Source organism: Pseudorca crassidens, chromosome 16, assembly GCF_039906515.1.
Source record: "Pseudorca crassidens isolate mPseCra1 chromosome 16, mPseCra1.hap1, whole genome shotgun sequence".
NCBI classification, from domain to species: domain Eukaryota; kingdom Metazoa; phylum Chordata; class Mammalia; order Artiodactyla; family Delphinidae; genus Pseudorca; species Pseudorca crassidens.
Window position 1 is genome coordinate 27388219 of NC_090311.1, and position 19249 is coordinate 27407467.

General features: G+C 54.4%; 1 protein-coding gene across 3 annotated transcripts; it reads right to left on the reverse strand.

Annotated features, from left to right (window-relative positions):
• Positions 1-10889: 10889 nt before the first annotated feature.
• Positions 10890-19249, reverse strand: SFXN3 (sideroflexin 3). 3 transcript variants are annotated; one of them, XM_067709675.1, is made up of 13 exons: positions 18960-19249; positions 18784-18873; positions 18012-18186; positions 16684-16847; positions 15847-16021; positions 15408-15502; positions 14989-15064; positions 14547-14632; positions 14198-14325; positions 13988-14037; positions 13074-13123; positions 12544-12591; positions 10890-12271 (listed from the first exon to the last, which is right to left on the reverse strand). In XM_067709675.1, the coding sequence occupies exons 4-13, from the start codon at positions 16842-16844 to the stop codon at positions 12175-12177; spliced, it is 966 nt and encodes a 321-aa protein (XP_067565776.1). In that variant the 5' UTR covers positions 16845-16847; positions 18012-18186; positions 18784-18873; positions 18960-19249; the 3' UTR covers positions 10890-12174. The 3 variants fall into 3 exon arrangements, with proteins under 3 accessions (XP_067565776.1, XP_067565777.1, XP_067565778.1); XM_067709676.1 differs by lacking the exon at positions 18784-18873; XM_067709677.1 differs by lacking the exon at positions 16684-16847 and having other exon boundaries at positions 18784-18991.

Here is a 19249-nt window from a genome sequence, read left to right on the forward strand (position 1 = left end):
CTGGGGCTGCCAACATCCAAGGCCCGATTCTAACCATCACGTTTGTCATCCTGACGATATCGCTGTATCTTTGTCAGCCTAACTCCAGTGCAGCTGGAGCCAGAACTGCAGCTGGTGTTTTATAATTTAAACACCCTATATTCAGGAGCCAAGCTGTAGAAATACAGGTGAGTGTGCGCCCAGACGGCAGATCAGGAGGTGGGGAGGTGGTGGGGAACCTCGTTGGTCACAGCATCTGGTCATCTGAGGCCAAAGTGCTTCAGGGTTGGCATCAAGAGAAGACAACAGAGATGAGCTGGGGCTTCTGGGGAGGTGGCAGGGGGGAGGCAGGTCAGTCCCCCGTTAGAGGCCTTGGGGAGAACCTCCAGCGCCTCCTGGTGCTGAGACAGGCGGGTGGGAGGCGACAGGTGTTACAGCTGATACCTGAACTGCTAGAGTTGGCAGGAATCTTCCTGGCTATAGGTGGCTAGGGTGGAGGGGATGGTGACTGGAAATGTGGTGGCTCTCTGAGCTGGAGGGCAGCGTGAGCCCCTGAGCCATAGGGCCTAGGGGTCCCGCCCCAGCCTTCCTCATTCTTGTCCTTCTCCCCTCCTTGCTTGAGTGGTCGGTCTGTGGTGACCAGCGAGGCTCCTCTGCAGGAGGCAGACAGCTACCTCACAGGGAAAAATAGCATCGGAGCCCTCCTTAGATGCAGACACACAGCAATTTACCCAAGGCCTCTGGACCACGGCCACGTGCAATGCGTGAAGGTAGGAAGGGAAAGGAGGAAAGGTCGCGTCCAGGGGCGCCTCAGCTCGGCCTGGGGGCTGGGCCGCAACGTGCATGGCCCGGCGGGTAGCAGGGAGGATGAGGCGCCGTCCGGGGGCGAGGGCACCGAGCGGTTCCGCGGCCCAGTCAGATGGGTGGCCCGGAGCCCTGACCCCGGCGGTTTGGGTGGGGTCCTGCATCCAAGGCGCGGAGCGCCCTCTGCGAGGGCCGAGAACGCCGCAGGCAGATGGCAGCGCCGGGCTAGGTGGCCGGCGGAGGGAGCTCCAGCCCCGCCGGGGGAGCGGGGTGCGCCCCATACCACCTGCGCGAGGGCACCTCGCCTGCGGGAGGAGGGGCGGGAGTCCGAGGCGGGTCGGATTCCCAGCGAGCTCTCTCCTCACAGGAGGCGGCCCATTATCCGGCGTCGTAAAAGAGCAATTAGATGGAAATTAAGCCGAGAACAAGTATTGATTATCTCATTAAGGCCGGGGGAGCCCTTTCTGTCGGTGAGAGTTTACCGCCGCTCACCCCATTATCTGCAAGGTGAAAGCCTGCGGTCTTCAAAACCTAGTGAAGTATTGATCTGGTCTCCATCCCCAAACCCAGTCCCGCCCTTCCCCCCTAGCGTATGTGGGTTCTAGAGAGGTGACACGAGGGGTGTGACGAGGTGGAGGAAGAACTCAGGCCCCCACTCTCTCGTCTTAGTACTTCCTCTGTAGTTGCCTTCATTTTCTGCTCCCAAGTCATTTCCCCCCTGGAGCTGAGGGGTGAGGAGTAGGTGTGGGGATGGGAGAGGAAGATCAGAGACAGTTCACAACTCTCCAGGCCTGGAGAGATGAGAATCCCCTAGTTTTACATCCAAGGAAAAGAAACTAGAGTCGAGACTTAATGGAAAGAATTTGCCCCTGTTGACACAGAGCGTAGGGTGCATGTGGCGCCCAAACCCCTGGAGGGAGGGGGAAAGGCTTAGTTCTGGGTGACCACCATCGCCAAGGAAGAGACACCTGGGACCACCCCACACAGTCCTCAACGCTTAGAAACCTCAGAATTCAGAAGGGGCTTCCTCAGGATCCCAGATGATGTGAGCTTTGGAGAAAAATCACAGTGTGTTGGACAGAAGAGTTGTTTTCATCCTGGCTCTGCTTCTAGTTGGTTGTGTGACCTCAGGCAAGTCACTTTGCCACTCTAGGCCTCGGAATCCTCAAAAGAATGGAGTTGGAAGAGCTCTAAAGCTCTTGAGTCCTCAGGCACCATAATCTGACCGACTAAGTGCTGAGCTCCCAGCTGGCAGGCAGCTGTGGGCCCAGCTCCTGCCTGCCCTCCGGGAGCTATGACCTCAAGGGAGAGAAAACATCAAACTGATAATTACAGAAATAAGTTACAATTATAATACGAATTAGAAGAAAGAGTGCAGGTGCTGTGAGGGTGCTTAAGAAGGTGGTGGGGGAGTTTACACGGGAAACAGATATTTCAATCGAAAAACACAGGGAACAAGCCTGTTGCCCACTCATCCATTCAACACACAATTACTGAAGGTGCTCCAGAGCTCATGGTGAGCAAAGCGATGGTCCCTTCCCCCTGGAGCCCCCAGTCCAGTGGCGGAGACAGACAATAACGTAATCACACAGATAAAGGTGAAAGCACAGATATGGTACATATACTGAAAAATATGACACGGGGAAATGAGCAAGAATAAGAAAAGGAATTGACTTGGGGGAGAGGGGGTCAAGGAAGCCTCTCCGAGAAAGCGAAGGTCAGTCCATCATTTAAGGTCAGAAATCCTTCAATCAAACCCTGGGGTTGGTGGGGGAGACCCCTGAAGAGGGTGCACCTGCCTCCCCTACTCGCCTAGCCTCAGAACAAGCCCAGGTCGGAGACAGAGCAGGGCCTAGAATTCCGGTCTCTGACACTCCCGACACCACTGTGGGACTCATCCGATAGCCTCAGGGACGCCTGGGGGCGGAAAAGGAGGTGGCAAGAGGGATGGCGGCGGCGAGTGGTGCGCCCGGCCCGCGCAAGGTTGGCCCGGCGCGGAGCGAGCGGCGCTGCAGCCGTATCTGGGCTCATCTCCCTGCCCCGAAGCTGGGCAACTATTAATCTTGGTTGACGGTTTCTAATGTCCTAATTGGGAGGTGGGGAGAGCGGCCCAGTCCGCCCTAAAGGTAGAAGCGGCTAATGGGCCTCTTCATCACCGCCAGGAGCGGGTGCCTGGCGGAGCGCAAGGCGTTGCTGCAGCAGGTGAGACGCGGAGCCGGCGGCGGCCCTTAATGAAGCTGTCGGGGCTGCGGCGGACCGAGAGGAAGCTTGGGGAGGGAGGCGGTTCCGGGGGTGAGAGGACGGGTCGCCCATTCCCGTCCGAAATCCCAGCTGTGGGGCTCACCTGGGCGCCCTTTATCTGAAGAGGCCTCCTGGGGGCGCAGGGCTGGGGGGAAGGTGCTGGGTTAGACCTGCGTAGTTAGGGATCTTTTCAGAGGAGTTGGGTGGGATACACGGGGAGGTGGAAGGTCTGAAAGCCCGAGTCTCCCTGCCGTAAGCAAGGGCCGGGCACAAAGTGGGCGCTCCGATGTTTGCTGACCTACGAGGCCTGTGCCCGACGTGTGCAGGGGGTAGATGTTAGGAGCAAGTGTGAATTCGCGGGCATCCATGACCCCATGGCTCCAGAGCGCCTCGTCTTTTCCTATTTGCGCTCCTTCCCCCTCTGTGACTCACCTTCCCTTCTGGGGCGGGTCTGTGAGCTCCCAGTCCTCCAACCCTCAAGCGCGTCCCCTCCTCCGGCATATGCTAGCGGGACCTGCCGCTAACCCAATCCTCCCAAGGCAGCCCTCCTCACCCCCACCCCCATCCAGGTCCAAACTGCCCGGGGAAGCAGGGTTGGGAGGGGATCGCCCACGCAGCCGCTCCTCAGCCCTCCCCTGGGGCCCGCCGCGCCGTGGAGCCCCGGCTTCTCTGCGGGATTCGCCGTCTCTCGCTCGCTGTCAGCCTCTTTCCCGCCCGCTCCCCGCTCCAGCCGCATCAGAAATATATTGTATTCTCACCTAATCCTGTTCAATTACAGCATAATAAAACACATAATAAAAACCTAATTCATTTTTCTCCCGTGCCCACCATCTCCCGGCATCTTTTTGCTCGGGATTAAAAATTTGTCTTCATGTTTGTGGCACCGCAGTCCCGGCGCCTCCGCATCTTTAATATATGAGCCGGGGCGCTAGGGACCCGCCAGTTCTGCAGTCTTCGCGCCGGGAAGGCGCCCACCAGTCACCTGAGGATGCGGGCGGGGAAGTAGAGAGAAGCATAGACCTGCATGGGGGCCCAGCGGCACCCACCCCCTCCCTCCCCGGGGATGGGGGCGGATCAAAGGCCCCAGATTTCCGGGGGCCGAGAGATAGCGCGTCTATTTGTCCAGCAGACCCAGTGTGGCCTCCAGGGGGCGTAGTGTGGGGCAGGTCTCTGGAGATTTTACCAAGGAGACTGGGCTACCTGGTGCAACCCAGCTGAAGGTGCAGAGCAGAGCCGTCAAGGCGGCGCCCCACTGTCCTCAGCCTCTATCCTCTCCTTCGCTTCTGATCTTCTGAGCTGACCAGGTCAACACGGCTCTGACTTCCAAGTTACCACCACCATCCCCAGTCCCTAGGGATGCTCTACCACCCTCTGATCACATTGTGAACACCTGTATCACTGAAACAAGATTAGGACTCCCCAGAAGCAATTATTAAGAATTTAATAAGAGAAAGTTTCCTACAGAGGCACAGTACTTGCTGAGCTTACAGAGGGGCCAGGTCTGAGACCCAAATGCAACCCAGTGATATTCCCTCATTCCTTCATTCATTTAGGGCAGGGGTTCCCAAATTTTCTACATTCATGGAGCCCTTAGTTTTTCAGTGATTTTTTCACAGTACCCTAGGCCAAAAGAAATACCTTAACAATTCCCTTTAAATACTTAGGTCTAGGGCTTCCCTGGTGGCTCAGTGGTTGAGAATCTGCCTGCCAATGCAGGGCACATGGGTTCGAGCCCTGGTCCGGGAACATCCCACATGCCGCGGAGCAACTAAACCCGTGTGCCACAACTACTGAGCCTGTGCTCTAGAGCCTGTGAGCCACAACTACTGAGCCCGCGTGCCACAACTACTGAAGCCCGTGCGCCTAGAGCCCGTGCTCCGCAGCAAGGGAAGCCACGGCAATGAGAAGCCCTCACACCACAACAAAGAGCAGCCCCCACTCGCCGCAACTAGAGAAAGCCCGTGCGCAGCAACGAAGACCCAACACGGCCAAAAAAAAAAAAAAAGTACTTAGGTCCAAACAATTTAATAAATATTTACATCCTAACTCCTTCATAGCCATTTGAAAAACGAACACACATAAATTGGAAGAAAAAAAGAATATTTTTTACATTATTCTTAAGTTCGATTACTAATGAATGGAATGTGTGTCTGTTGGGCTCTGCATAACTTCTCAAAACTTGGAATCAGCTTGGATACTGCCACCAGTTCCTGTTCCACACTGACTTTTGTGTAATTCTTGCTATTTGTCACAGCAACCATCAAAAACCCAGTTTTGCAAAGACATCATTGAAAGTGATGTAGCACAAACTAATTTTGAAACTGTGAACTACCTCAAGCTAGTAGTTTGTGCAGTGTCTAGCAAATGTCGAGTATTGCTGGATTTCCCTCAAAAACTTTAAATGTCTGGCAGTCCTATGAGTTCATTGTGTCTCAGTATACAGTTTGGAAACCACAGACTTAGGGAATCTACCTGTTTTCTTTAAGCAACAAGCCTCCTTAGTGGTCTTGGAAAGGTTGGGACGGCTGAACAGAGGTCATCTGATTTGGCCACAGGAAAAGAACTTGAATCTTATGCACAACTCAGAGGTCAGATATAAGGAGGGGAGTCTGACAGCCTGGGGGTTGAGGTGTTAGTCTTACATCACTGTTATCCAGCACCACCTTCCACCCCACTGTACCTTGGTGCCCTGGAAAGGAGGTCATGACAATGAAACTACATCACCAGAGACCAGCAACTCTGCGTGGGACTACTCTATAGGAACTGGACAAGAATGAGGTGAAGGTGTGTCCTTTCCAGCATGCCTTAAATGATGGCTGCTCGGTGCCCTCCCCAAGAAGTGGCAGAGGTGGAGGGCAGGTCAGTACCCCCGGGAACTGCCAAAAGGAAAAGGCATTGGCATGTGCAAGGAAGCAGACAGCACAGTTGGAGACAGTGGCTCTGATTACATGTTAGATACTTTCTCCCTCACCTCCCTGCATTTAGGACTCCTAGAGAGACACAGAAGAGGGAGGGCTGAGCTCCTTCTCTTACTGGCTATCATATGTAGGGACATCTCTAGGGACAAGCTTCATTTTGCCTAGGGGACTTTTCAAGCCACATTACCCCCAAGATTCTGACATGCCTCCTTGGGAGGACATGCTCCCCATCCTCGAGGCTGAAAATCACTGAAGCTGTGAGCCATTGTTTCTGTTGTGAATATGTCATATCTTTTAGGTTTGTTGAGGAGTAGAACAGATTGAGAACCACTCGGTTAGTGGTTAGTAACCTAGGACCAACATATGAGTGGGGTTTAGGGCACTTCTGGATTCCACATTCATTTATTCAGGAAACATGTATTGTGTACCTACTGTGGTTCGGGCACTATTATAGGTGCTGTGGGCATATAAAAGTGAAGATATGAGTAGTTGCTTAATGGGTAGAGAGTTTCAGACATGCAAATGAAAAAGTTATGAAGATCAGCTCCACAACAATGTGAATATACTTAACACTACTGAACTTAAACATGGTTAAGACGGTTTTTATGTTATGAGTTTTTCATCACAATAAAAAGTGAGTATCGGGCTTCCCTGGTGGCGCAGTTGTTGGGAGTCCGCCTGCCAGTGCGGGGGACATGGGTTTGAGCCCTGGTCCGGGAAGATCCCACATGCCACGGAGCAGTTGAGCCCGTGCGCCACAACTGCTGAGCCTGCGCTCTGGAGCCTGCGGGCCACAGCTGCTGATCCTGCGTGCCACAACTGGTGAAGCCCACGTGCCTAGAGCCCATGCACCGCAACGAAGAGTGGCCCCCACTCGCGGCAACTAGAGAAAGACCGCGTGCAGCAACAAGGACCCAACGCAGCAAAAAATAAATAAATAATTTTTTTTAAAAAGTGAATATCACAATAAAATTGCTGCCTGCCCTCAGGTTTTTCATTTAAGCTGGAGAAAATCATTTGTATAGGATCAATAGGAATACGTGTTGTAGCAAATACCAATCAAGTTAAGTCCCAGCCAAAGTGAGCGAGTGGCATGGACATATACACACTACCAAATGTAAAACCGATAGCTAGTGGGAAGCAGCCGCATAGCACAGGGAGATCAGCTCGGTCCTTTTGACCACCTAAAGGGGTGGGATAGGGAGGGTGGGAGGGAGGGAGGGAGACGCAAGAGGGAGGGGATATGGGGATACATGTATACATATAGCTGATTCACTTTGTTATACAGCAGAAACTAACACACCACTGTAAAGCAATTATACTCCAATAAGGATGTTAATAAATAAATAAATAAATAAAGAGCAGTAATTATAAAAAACAAAACTTACGTCCCAGCTCACAACTGCCCTTCTTTGAGAACAGCCCCAACCACAGAGGTGGACCTGAAGTAATGATGTGTAGTGTCCTTGCAACTTGACCCTGACCTCTGGCCACCTCCTAGGGGTAGACAACTGATCTAAGCTGTACCAATTTTTCAAACTTGAACGGAGAGACTGAAGCTGGCTGAAGCTGTTACCTTCATGGCAGTGTCCATATACTCCCATTGCTGAGGCCTCCAGAACTGCCCAGCTTCTTGCCCTTTCCAAGGCCTGGTTGGTTAGCTCCATGTCTGATTCTGAGAGCTATGGCAGAATCCTTCCAATACATCCCTCCATTTACCGAAGCTAGCCACAATCATTCTCTGTTGCTTTCTACAAATAACTTCAATTATAACCCAAACCAGTGGTGCTCCTTCTGGGAAATAAAAGTTGTCAATTGAGGATTTGCTGGTGATAGGGGAGGGGAGGTCTTCAATCAGAAAATAGCATGGGTGGTTGATTTATAGATTAAAATAGCAAACTCTTGTTGCATAAGCAAACACTTTACCCTGAAGGAGCTGTGTATTGCTTGCTACAGGCACAGGGTTATTTTCCTACTGGAGGTATGGGGATGGGAGGAGGACAGAGTTGTGTAAGTAGCCTAAATTATTCCGAGTTCCTCCCCCATTCTCCTGGTCGTTATTCAGTTGCCAAATGTCGCTGGTCTGAGAAGACTGGAAGGAGGAAGCTGGAGGAGGCTGTGGCCTGAAGCTGAGGCTGCTGTTGCTGGGCTGGGACTGCCAGTCAGGAAAAAGATCTGTATAAAAGAAGAGAGAAGGGAGCAGCCCCAGAAGCTGTCTTTTGGACACTGATCCAGCTGGTTCGAGGTTCCTCCACAATTCCTAGCAAAAGGTTGCCCGGCATCAGGACCTGAGATCACTGCAACGTGCGGGGAGACTGAGGAAGAGGGGACCGAGAGAGGTGCCTTAATGCCTGCCCTGCACGGGGCTGTGTCCCTGCAGATGGGAAGGCCCTCTTCACCCAACAGCCCATTTCTACTCAGCGCCAGGCACAGAGCCACACTTAGCAGAGTTCAGTGAACTGTGGGATACAAGGGTGGAGAGACGGAGAGGCCACGGCAGGCGCAAGAGGCAGGACCAACAGCCTCGCAGGCCACTGGAAAAAATCGGGGCTTGGGACCCAGGAGGGGCCTCGCGTGATTCCTCACTAACCTCGCGGATTTCTAGGCGGGAAGTCAAAGGGCGGGCCCTGGGATGCTCTTGGATTTCGAAACTGGAAAGTAGGGAGGGGATTTGGCGGATTTAACGGTTCAGTACCGAGGTCATCAAGGAAGCGGATCTTTGACGTAGGTTCCAGGATCAGGTAGGCGAGGTGAATCGTATCCCCGGCCTGCGGCGCTGAAGTCACTGCCCGGGAAACGGGAAGGAGGCGGAGCCGGCCGAATTTTGACTGACAGGAGCCAAGCAGGGGCGGGACTCTACTTCTGACTGGCTGTGTCCCCCACGAGGGGCGTGGCTCACCTATGACTAACAGGCCCAGGGGCGGGGCTGGCTTGAGACTGACAAGCTTGACGGGGAGGAAGGGACTTGGTTTTGGCTCTTTGGACACCAGCCAGGGTGGAACTAGGGTAGTCTGACTGGCATGAGTCCACAGGGCCTGAGCTAAAGCTGGCCCAAACCACCTGTCCTTAAGATGCCGGCCATTAGCCCCAGCGACCAAGGAAAAGAGCAGGATATGGCCACCTGGTCCCCTCCCTATGGCCAGGGTAAGCCAGGCCTCCAGGTCCAAGCCATTTTTTCCCTTCGAACATAGGCCAGGAGAGAGGAAGAAGGCTGGGGAGGAAGGCCAAGGATGCAGATGCAGGTTCCCAGAGAGGGTTCCCGGAGTCTGAGCACTGGGAGGAAGAGAGGAGGCCCAAGAATGGGGCCGATTATTTAACTGTGAGAAAAGTGCTATCTCTACCCAAATGCTGACTTCCGAGGAAAATTCCAAGCATGTGGAGGCAGTCTGGAAAACATGCCTGGCTAGGATTTGCCCCTAGAGAACCTGTGAAATTAGCTTAAACCAACCGTTTTTTCTTTGAGAAGCTGGTATGGAACTAGGAATGAAAGATGGCAGGAAAGCCTTCCTTCTAACTGGCCCACTGGTGCCCTGACCAGCCTTCTCTCTGACATGGTTTAGTATTATCTGCAGAGCACAGATAATTGTTATTAAATGTTCTTAATGATTTTGTTTTACAGAGATTCCAGCACCTCACTCCCCAAGTGGGTTTCTTTTACCTAGATTTTCCAGTAAAAGTGCAAGGCCTCTTTTCAAGGGTATAGCTGTGGGCAACTTCCTTAATGTCTTTAATAAGCCTGTGTCTTTGCTATGAATGGACATAACATGTCCGGCCTCACAGGGGTGGTTGTGGAGATCGAAGGAGACAATGAACTTAAAGTACTTGGCTTCAGTAAGCCTGCCTGGCACAACAGGGAAGGACTCAATGAGCAGTAGCTGGTGTCACCCCCACTGCCCATCAAGTAAACTCCTACTTCCTAAGAGGATCGAGTGAGCGCAGGCCAGGGTAACAGGTCACTTGAGGCTGTTGTGGGACCATTCAGCTCTAAAGATTTCTCCTGACCACCTAGTGTGAGAGCTTTAGGCTGAAAAAAAAGGGAGATGAGGGGTATTTCCTGCAGGGAATAGGGAATGGATTTTGTTATAGATTCATTCACGTTTATTCTTTTGAATCTTCCTAAGCCGAGACTTGGGGTAAGAGAGGCAACTATTGGGGGAATTCCCTGGTGGTCCAGTGGTTAGGACTCTGAACTTTCACTGCTGAGGGCAGAGGGTGCGGGTTCAATCCCTGGTCAGGGAACTAAGATCCCGCAATCCGCAGGGCCAAAAAAAAAAAAAAAAAGACAACTATACACTGTTTAATAGTAGCTCTCACCAGTTTTACATAGGCATGAACAGGACTTTGGGCCTTATTTTTCCTGGAAAAAAAAAGGCGGGGGTCATAAGCAGGGAGGGAGTAGAGGGCCCTGGGGTCGGGGGAAGGGGTGTTAACTAGCAAATGGTCCCGACCAGGCTTGTTCCAGTGTTGCATCAATGAGAGTGTGTAGGGGTGTAGAGGTGTGCTGGCGCCCTAACAACTTCTCTGATGGAGCCAGGCAGTCCTTAGCCCTCTAGCCTTCCTCTCCCAGAGGCCACCACCCCATGCCAAATGCCTGAAGGGAACCAAGAAGCCCAGAGGCTGAGTTGGTTTGTAGGTGTGTGATCAGCAAACCCGCATCCCCCGCCACCGCCCCCGGCCAGAAAAGAAGGAAATGAAGCCAGCACTCCATCTCCTGAGGGAATAGAAGGTGGAGGCAATCTACCCACATCCCTCCTACTTTAGTACTCAGGGTGCTGATGGAGGACTGATTTTTCTATACTCAGAGCTCCCTCTGCTGGGGGCTGAGGCTCCCTACAGAAGGGGAGGGAAGAGACTAAGAACTGAACTTTGTAGGGAGAGAATGGAAGGCCGCAGGCAGCAAGCTCTTCCTGGACACTCAGGACATAGAATTGAATGAAGATCAAGAAGTAGACAGGTTTTCGGTTTATTGAGTAACAGTGGCACCATAACTTTTATTACTGGTGGCGGTTGTTTGGGGGAGCAAGAAAGTGCTCTTAGAGGATCGCACTGGGGCTTTCACCCCACTTCAGCCAGAGGTCACAGGAGTTGGAGTCATGGTCCAGCTCTGCACTCCGTGAATTCACCAGCACATATTCCATCCCCAAGTCCACCTCCCCTATGGACCAGCCGTTGACTGCCGGGCCCTTCCTCCTCTTGGAGGTGGGGGTGTGGGGGAGCAGGGCCAAAAAGCCTCAAGAGAAGGAACTAAGATCAGGATCCTGCTGAACGTCCAGCAATATCAGTGGAACACAAAATCCCCTGTCTTGAGATCATATGCTCAGGGCCTAGTTGCCCTTGAGGTGTCCTAGTTACAGCCACTCAGACACCTGTGGAGTTTAAGCACCGTTCCCACGCTGTGTCCCTCCGTAAGAGGGTGCAGTGGGAGCTCTTAAACAGGAATGCTTGCTCTGCCTTTGTGGCTTTTTGGTTAGGGGAGGGGGTTGGGATTGTAACTTTAGACTTAAGGTTATGATGTCTTGCGGCCCAAGAACTCCTAAGATTGTGCCTGAAGATGCCCGTGCTACAGTGTGGGGGAGATGGGGAGATGGCAAGAGCAGTACAGGACACTGACACTCCTTTGTTCTAGCAGAGAAGAGGAGAGGAGATGACCCCTTCCAGGATGTAGGGAATGCGATAAGCCCCCTGCCTCCCTTATCTTGCCATGTCATCCTCTGCCAGCCCAGTTCCTGAGTCAGCTTCGGAAGCCAGGAAGCAGAAATCTGAAGGATTCAGCCCAGTTTAGCCTGCTAGTGTCCCTCAGTCTCTGTCCTGAGATCCTGGGTCTCCTCCTGTGTCCAGAAGGGGCAAGGTTCCATCAGGAACGACTCGGCTGGTGGAACTGTTTAGGCGAGAAAGTCCCATAGCCTGGCCGGCTGGCAGGTGACAGGAGGCCAAGAAGGGAAGCCAGACATGAGGACATCCCAGGACAACCTGTACACACATGTATCACATATGTACATGTGTAGACACACTAGTGCAGAAGGGATCATGTGATCCTGCTCTTTGAAATCAGAGGAGAGAAAAAGGCTACGGGGGCACCTCTCCCAGCCTAATGGATTGCTGGTCTCAACGGCTGCTCCCACACCAGGCCCCCGCCCAGTACCAGGCAGATGGAAAAGTGGCAGGGACGGCAAGGCTCCACTAAAGCAGCAGCCCAAGGAGGTGAGAGAGGAGGCCAGGGGCTGACGCCCCCTCAAAGCCCCTTGTTGTAGTAAACCGCTTCGATACTGGGGTTTTGCTCATGGATCTGAGCTCTCAGCTCCGGCTCCAGCCTGCTCACGTGGATGGAGCTGCAACAGAACAGCGCAGGCAGGCTGAATGTCCCTTGAGCCCACCCCCTCAGCTGGGTGCCCCCCGATCACCACCCCTCTTCCTCCCAGGTTGCTGGATCTTCTCCTTCGACTGCCAGAGGCCCAGATCACTGTCACTCCCCCACCCCCAGAATAAGCTGAATGCCTGCCCGGCCTCCTCCAGGAACACACTGAAGGAACCTAAATCAGCTGCTCCCAGAGACGTGGAGACCTGTCTGAAGCCCCCAGCCAAACCTGGGGGCAACACTTACCTTCTCTGGGGGAACAGGGCACAGCACAGGGGGGTGGCAAATACCAGGCTGAGGGAGAAGAGTGTTGGAAAGGTTTGTGAAGCTCTGATCTAAGAGTGTTCCCTCCCGGCACCCCACCCCATCTCTGGAGACAGCCCCTAGGGGTGGAGACTGATGAAAGCCAACGATGACATTAGGTTCTGGCCGAGGAAAGAGCCTCCAGAGCAGTGACCCAGAGCGCCACAGCCAGTGACAGAATCAGGAATTAAATGTGCATGAAACTCTGGGCTGGTACCAAAAGGTATATTTCCATGGTTTCCGTGGTGGATGTAGAACCCCTTCGACTAGATTCTTGACCTTCAAGAACAGAGATCACTCCTAACACACACAGTATGCCCTACAGGTGTCCAAGACCCCTACCAGCTGAATGTATGATGTATTTAATGTATTAAATTATCTTAATTATCTTATCTTAAAAGCAATAAGACCCCCCCACATCCACCACAGAAAGGATACTCCCACACATTCTAGCTAACTCCCTGCACACTTACCAGAAGCCCACCAGTCCCACCTGCAGGGGTGCCCCCAGCCAGGGGCGGCGCTGTGGGGAGAGAGAGAGAATGTAATGGTGTGTGTCCCCTGGCCCCCCTCACCCCTACACATTCACCCACCGCGGCTCTATCCCATCAACGCTGCCTTTGAGCCTCTGATATGTGGCCCTTTTCTTTCCCCCAGTCCCATAACAGGGACTCACCACCCTGCACTCCAGCCAGGCCCATTTGCTGACACCCTCCCTAGCGTCCCACCGCCCATCTTCACCTCTCTGAATCGCTTCCCACACTTCCTTCAGGAGCTGCTTTCTTCAGGAAGCCTCCTCTAACCCTCCACTCCCTTCCTCCCATCCCACTGCGTGAATCTGTCCCTTTCCAAACACATCTCCTGCTCTGCACACCCTTCTTGATTTGCTCCAGCCTTAGAGGCCACCGATCTGTTGCTCCATGTACATGGCTGGCACTCAATAAATATTTGCGAATAAATGATTCAACAAATGAGCCAGAGCTTGTATCCCTGTGCCTTGCTTCTCCGTCCTGTTCGCATGCGGGTGAGCCTGTGTGTGTGTCTCAATGTTTTTTGTAGCTGACAGCACGAGCACGATATCAAGCGTGGCTGTGATAGTCCATCCCTATGTGTGTCAGAGGTCTCTGGAGTGACACCAGCTTTCTTCAGGACAGAAGCCCTTTCTTTCCTTCCCTTCCCTTCTCCTCCTGCACCCTCAGTGTTCCTTCCTTCCAGCTCAATTTATTCTTGCTGAATGAATTAATGAAGGTGGAAGGGGTAGCACAGGGGTGAGGCAAACAGGTAGCAAGTCTTAGACTCAAGTCAGGTTGGAGAGGAAGTTGGGGACCGGTCACTTCTGCCCCCAGTCACCACTATTTCTAGGACGGGAGAGGTGAGAGTGATGTACCTTTAGGAAGTCTTTCTTCTCCAGGGTGTCCATGATCACTGGGGGAATGGCTGAGGGGAGAGCAGGGCAAGGAGGGAGGGAGTTAGTAGAGTGAAAGTCAGGACCCTAAGGAAGAGGCGATCCCCCTTTGCAGCTCCTCCCACTCCCCCCAGAGTCCTCAAACCCCCCGAATAACGGCACCCCCTTCTCTTAGAGCCGCCCCTGCCTTACCCATGGCAGGAATCGCCATGCAGATTCTTGACGTCACCACCTGGAAGATTCCTTGCTTGGCTGCGGCCACCGAGTGGCCAAGCCTCTGACCCTGTTCATCGGTCACTGGGATGCCCACCTGCAGCTCTCTGAGAAGGGAAGGGGGTGAGGGTCAGATCACAGGCCCCAAATCTGACCTGCCATGCTCTCGCGGGCAGCTAGTCCCCTCAGACAGCCTAGATTCAAAGGCTGGTTCTCCCACCCCAGGATCCCAGCACCAGACCGAGACTAGGCCCAGCAGCTCGTGTGGCTGGCTGGTGTGCCTACGTGCACCCTGGGCGTGCACACGCCAGGAGCTGGGGCCTCTCACCTCTGCCTCATCAGGGGGATGTTGATGCAGTTGGCAGCTGCCACAGCTGCAAAGGGCACGAATCTGCCAACCAGCGGGGGCAAATGCTGGGGGAGGAAAGATGTCATTTAGTGCAGGGGTCCCCAACCCCAGGGCCGCACAGCAGAAGGTGAGTGGCAGGCGGGCGAGTGAGCGAGGCTTCATCTGCCGCTCCCCATCGCTCGCATTACCGCCTGACCCATCTCCCCACCCCCGTCCGTGGAAAAACTGTCTCCCACGAAACCGGTCCCTGGTGCCAAAAAGGTTGGGGACCGCTGATTTAGTGACCCTAAGGGCCATGGGGTGGTAAGGAACTCTGAGGAGAGAGATGGGGAGCCTGTAGGTTGGGGTGGAGGAGTGGTAGGGAAAAAGGAGGCAGATAAAGTGCGAACTGAGGGGGGGCACTGGAATGGGGGGGATTTACCTTAGTGAGGGATTTGAGTCCCAGGGCCGTGGCCACAGCCCCGGTGGTAGCACTCACGTAAGCCGTTCCCAGCTGCCTGTGGACACAGGATCCATGAGCCAGGACACAAGGTGGGAGGTAAACAGTCCAGCATGTGGCTCTTTGCTTCAGGGACGTGAGGCATGAGAGGGTGGCCTCAGTGCAGAGAAACGTCTCCCCTGCTCCAGGGCAGACTTGTCTGGAAGCCCCAATCCCTACCCTTGAAGAGGACTGGGTCCCCCAAAGCATACACAAGAAGACCTCAGGCCCTCAGTCAGGCCAGGAAAGTGAGTGGGGGGCAGGCTGAGAGGAGGCCGCTGAGCCACTGGCTGCATAGGCCCAGGGGAACAGGAGAGAGCAATGGAGGGCCGGGAGAAGAGTCCCTGAGAACAAGCTCTCACCCCCCAGTGATGGGAGCATCGCCACTGCGGTTGGAGTAGTTAACGATGGCATTGAAGGACTGATTCACCCACTGCCAGAACACCACGGTTGGGGTCTTCCTGAGGGAACAAAGACACTTACTTTCACAGTGTCCCACATCCTTGGACACTGATAATAAAACCCCAAAGGTTAACCCCAAACCCTCAGGAGGGGCCCTGTTGATGCCCCTAGAACGTGCTCTGGTGACCCCTACATGACCCTCCTTACACAAACACACCCATTGTCTCTGGGGTGGGAGGACCCCGGGGGCTGAATTCTGAGGAATGGAAGGGATTCTAACGCAAGCTCTCACCCACCTACTATTTTCTGCCCAAACTGGCCCAGAGAGGAAGTGCCTAGTCATCAAGTCACACTGTACCTTGAACAGAGCACCCAGGGAGGAGACACACAGAATAGGACCTGCCTGTAGAAGGTGAGCATGCAGCCGGTGATGGTCATGTTCATGGGCACCTGGGCTGACATGCGGCCAATCAGGACCACCTTCTCCCCTGTGTCCGGATGGAAGGCAGAGTCGTACACATACTTGGCCCTCCAGAGCTGGTCCTCGGTGAGCCCTGGCGTCACCACGCCGGCCCTGCAGAGGTTGGCAAGGAGGAGACAGGCAATTCTAGGGGGTAGATCTGCCCTCCTAAGCCCTGCCCACTCAGCTCAGGGGAAGTCTGGGCAGAGGACCAGGCACTTTGGCTCCCAATTTCAAAACAAAGGAACTACTTGTCTCTGGGGAAGAATCATGTCTTGCCAGAAGGAGGGCTCCTATTTCTATTTCCCTTCTAGCCACACAAAGAGGGGTGCCCTTCTGTTTCTGCCCAAATGCTAGGTCAATGCTGGGTAATGGTGGTTTCCAATGAGTCAATGGCTCATTGGCTGGGGTGTTGCATGAGTTTTTCCTCCTGGAGACAAGGAGGCTGCCCTCCTACTTCCTTGGGACTCAGCTGAGCCCCTCTGTCCTTGCAGAGGATGGCCCAGCAGTGGGACAGGTCCTTGTACAGGGTTTGTGAAACACAGAGCAGCCCCCTACCCACAAATATCGACACCACCTCCTCAACCCAAACACCCTGAAATCCTTTAAGTTAAAGTTCTGTGCCCTAGTTGTCTGTGATTCCAACCGAGAGGGCAAGGGAGTGAAGGGGTGGAGGAGTGGAACAGGGTCACGCTCAAGTTAGGGGAGACAGGTGCAAAAGGTACTGTATTAACAGCAGGGAATGAGCCCCTGTGTTAAATGGGGTTGGGGGTCACCTGTAGTTCTGTACGATGTTCCGGGAAGCTTCTAGCTGTGCCCCAGACAACAGCAGATTTCGGGGGTCAGTCACAGTGAAGAAGTGCCGGGCTCTGCCCAGGAAAGTGCTCTGGTCCCAGCGAGGTTCCTGGATATTGATATCTAAGGGCAACTCACCCATTTTCTGCAGGGCAGGGACCAAAGTCAGAGGACTCCAAGGAGGGGTCCAAGGGGTCCACATGGGGGAGACTTTGGTGGTGCTGCCCTGGTCCCTGCCAATCCTTCTAGAGCTCAAGATGACTCTAGATAGGTAAGCAAGGATGTGGGGAGGAGCTGTGTTCTAGGCAATGTTCCAGCCCCCCTGGGCCACTAGAGAACATGGCCAGGAAAACAGATGTCCTTGCACTCTGGCCTGATACAGATTTTCATGAGTGAGGATTTACATGTGTGTGGTTGATGCATGAGCAGCAACTAATCCCATGCAGCTACTCTTGTGCTCTGTATGCACAGAAATGCAGATTATATGCATTACACATCCACGTTGATGTCAGCTTTAGGCCCCAGTTGCCTTGAGACCTACATACAAACCCCCAAGGCTGTTTGGGAAGATGGCATAAGCCATCTCACTCCCCAGGCCCTGACTGGAGGACAGCAAGGGTTCACTGGCAACTCCAGGGCTTACCTATTCCAGATCTCAAACAGGGGACTCTGATGCCAGCCAGCCAGGTGTGCTCGTGGGCATGCACAGTCCCCTCTCCAGACCCATCTTCCTCAGCCCACACTGTATGGCCCAAGGCTCGCCTTGTTCCCTAGCTGGGCAGGGCTGGCAGGAACACACATCCACCTCTCCCTGAGCTACCTACCTCTAAAGGAGCAGGATTCAGTGAGTGAACCCTCCACTCGGCACAGAGAAGAAAGCCTGAAGCATTCATCTGGCCATGTTGGGCAATATCCTACAGAATGACTAATTCTCTCCAACCACACTTCCTCCCTCACAGGCAGACACACCCTCCCCTCTCACACACTTACATTCACATACCCACACACAAAGACACCAGCATACACGCCCTACACAGACCTGCAAACAGGGTGGACATGCCCTGCATACAAAGACCGTTACTTACACACACACACACACACACAGCTCATATCCATCAGTTGCAGACACTTGAATGTGTGACCATACAGAGTCTCACCCCGACATTCCCTCCCCAACCAACCTCCCCTCGTGCTTTAGAGCTGAAGATGCTGAATCTCGCAGGACGGAGGCAACTTTCCTCTCTGACTCCCAGCCCTCAAGCCCCTCTCCCCTGACCCCCGAACCCCGCCCGGCACAATGGGCACTCACGATTTCCTAGGCTCCTGGGCTCCCGTCCTCTGCAGCTCTCAGTCCCGCCTTCCTCTCCGCGCGACGCCCCCGCCCTCACATCCATCACGGGTAACGTCACGCGTGACGCTCGCCAGCCTGAGGGGCGGGGACTCCCTTGGCGCATCCGCCCGGCGAGGCCAGGGATTGGCAGAGCCTGGGGGCGATGGGTGTCATTTAAGGGCGACGCCCCCAGCCCGGGCCACTGAGACCCGGCCCTACGCTGTCTCCCAGAGCCAATCCGACCTCAGGGATCAGTTCTGGTCACGTCCCCAACCCGAGAGAGGAGGGTAGGAGCTGCCCCATTTGCTTGCAGTCCCCTGGCTGGCCTCGGGAGGCACCCGGCCTCTGCAACCGGGGGTCTAGGTGCCCGGGGCGAAGGCGGGCGGCGTGGAGGGGCATCCTCTGACGGTACGCCCAGAGAGACTCGGGTTACCGCCCGGCTTGTTTACTTAATGGCTGCCTTGGCAGTGGCCTCTGCCTACTTGGACCCCTGGTCTCCTACCCCGGTTCCCTCAAGGTCCTCTCGCAGCACCTTGGCATTCTCACCCCTTCACAGTCCGGTTCTGCTCGTGCCTGTGCCTCTTCGGTGTCCCCAGCCCTTTCCTCCTCCCTAGTCCCCTTTATACTCCCCTCTATAACCTCTAGCTCCACTGAGTCCCCAGTTTCCTTATGCCCCAATCCCTACCCCTGCATCACAGACCCTGGCCGCAGTCCCTGCCCCGGATGTGAAGGGGCAGAAAGCTCAAGGTACCTCTGTCTGCATCAAGAAAGTGGATCAGAAAGAGTCTTCCTCCTTCTAGTGTCCAGGAACCAGCTTCCCTGCCTTGCGTCCTTTCCAGAACTGGGTGGCCAGAGAGACACTTTCTGACATAGGAGGATGCATATGAGGGCAGCGCTCAAACACACACACACACACTCCCAACTCACCCAGTCACCATACAGAGCATGCGTGCTGCACACCCAGGTGCCAGCCCGCGCTCCTGCCCACCGCAGGCTCACGCCCCGCTCTGCCCAGGTGGCATTCCCTCGCTGAGGCCTCAAGGGTGACCGCGGAGGGGTGGCAATTCCATGAGCCCTGGTAGCTGGTTTGGCTTGGAGAAGACGTGGTTCTGGGCTCCCCTGCGCTGAACCGGTAGCGGGAGCTGGGCGAGCTGAGTGAGACCAAAGGCCTAAGTTCGCGGTGCGGGATGGGGCACCAGAACTCGAACTGGAGCGAG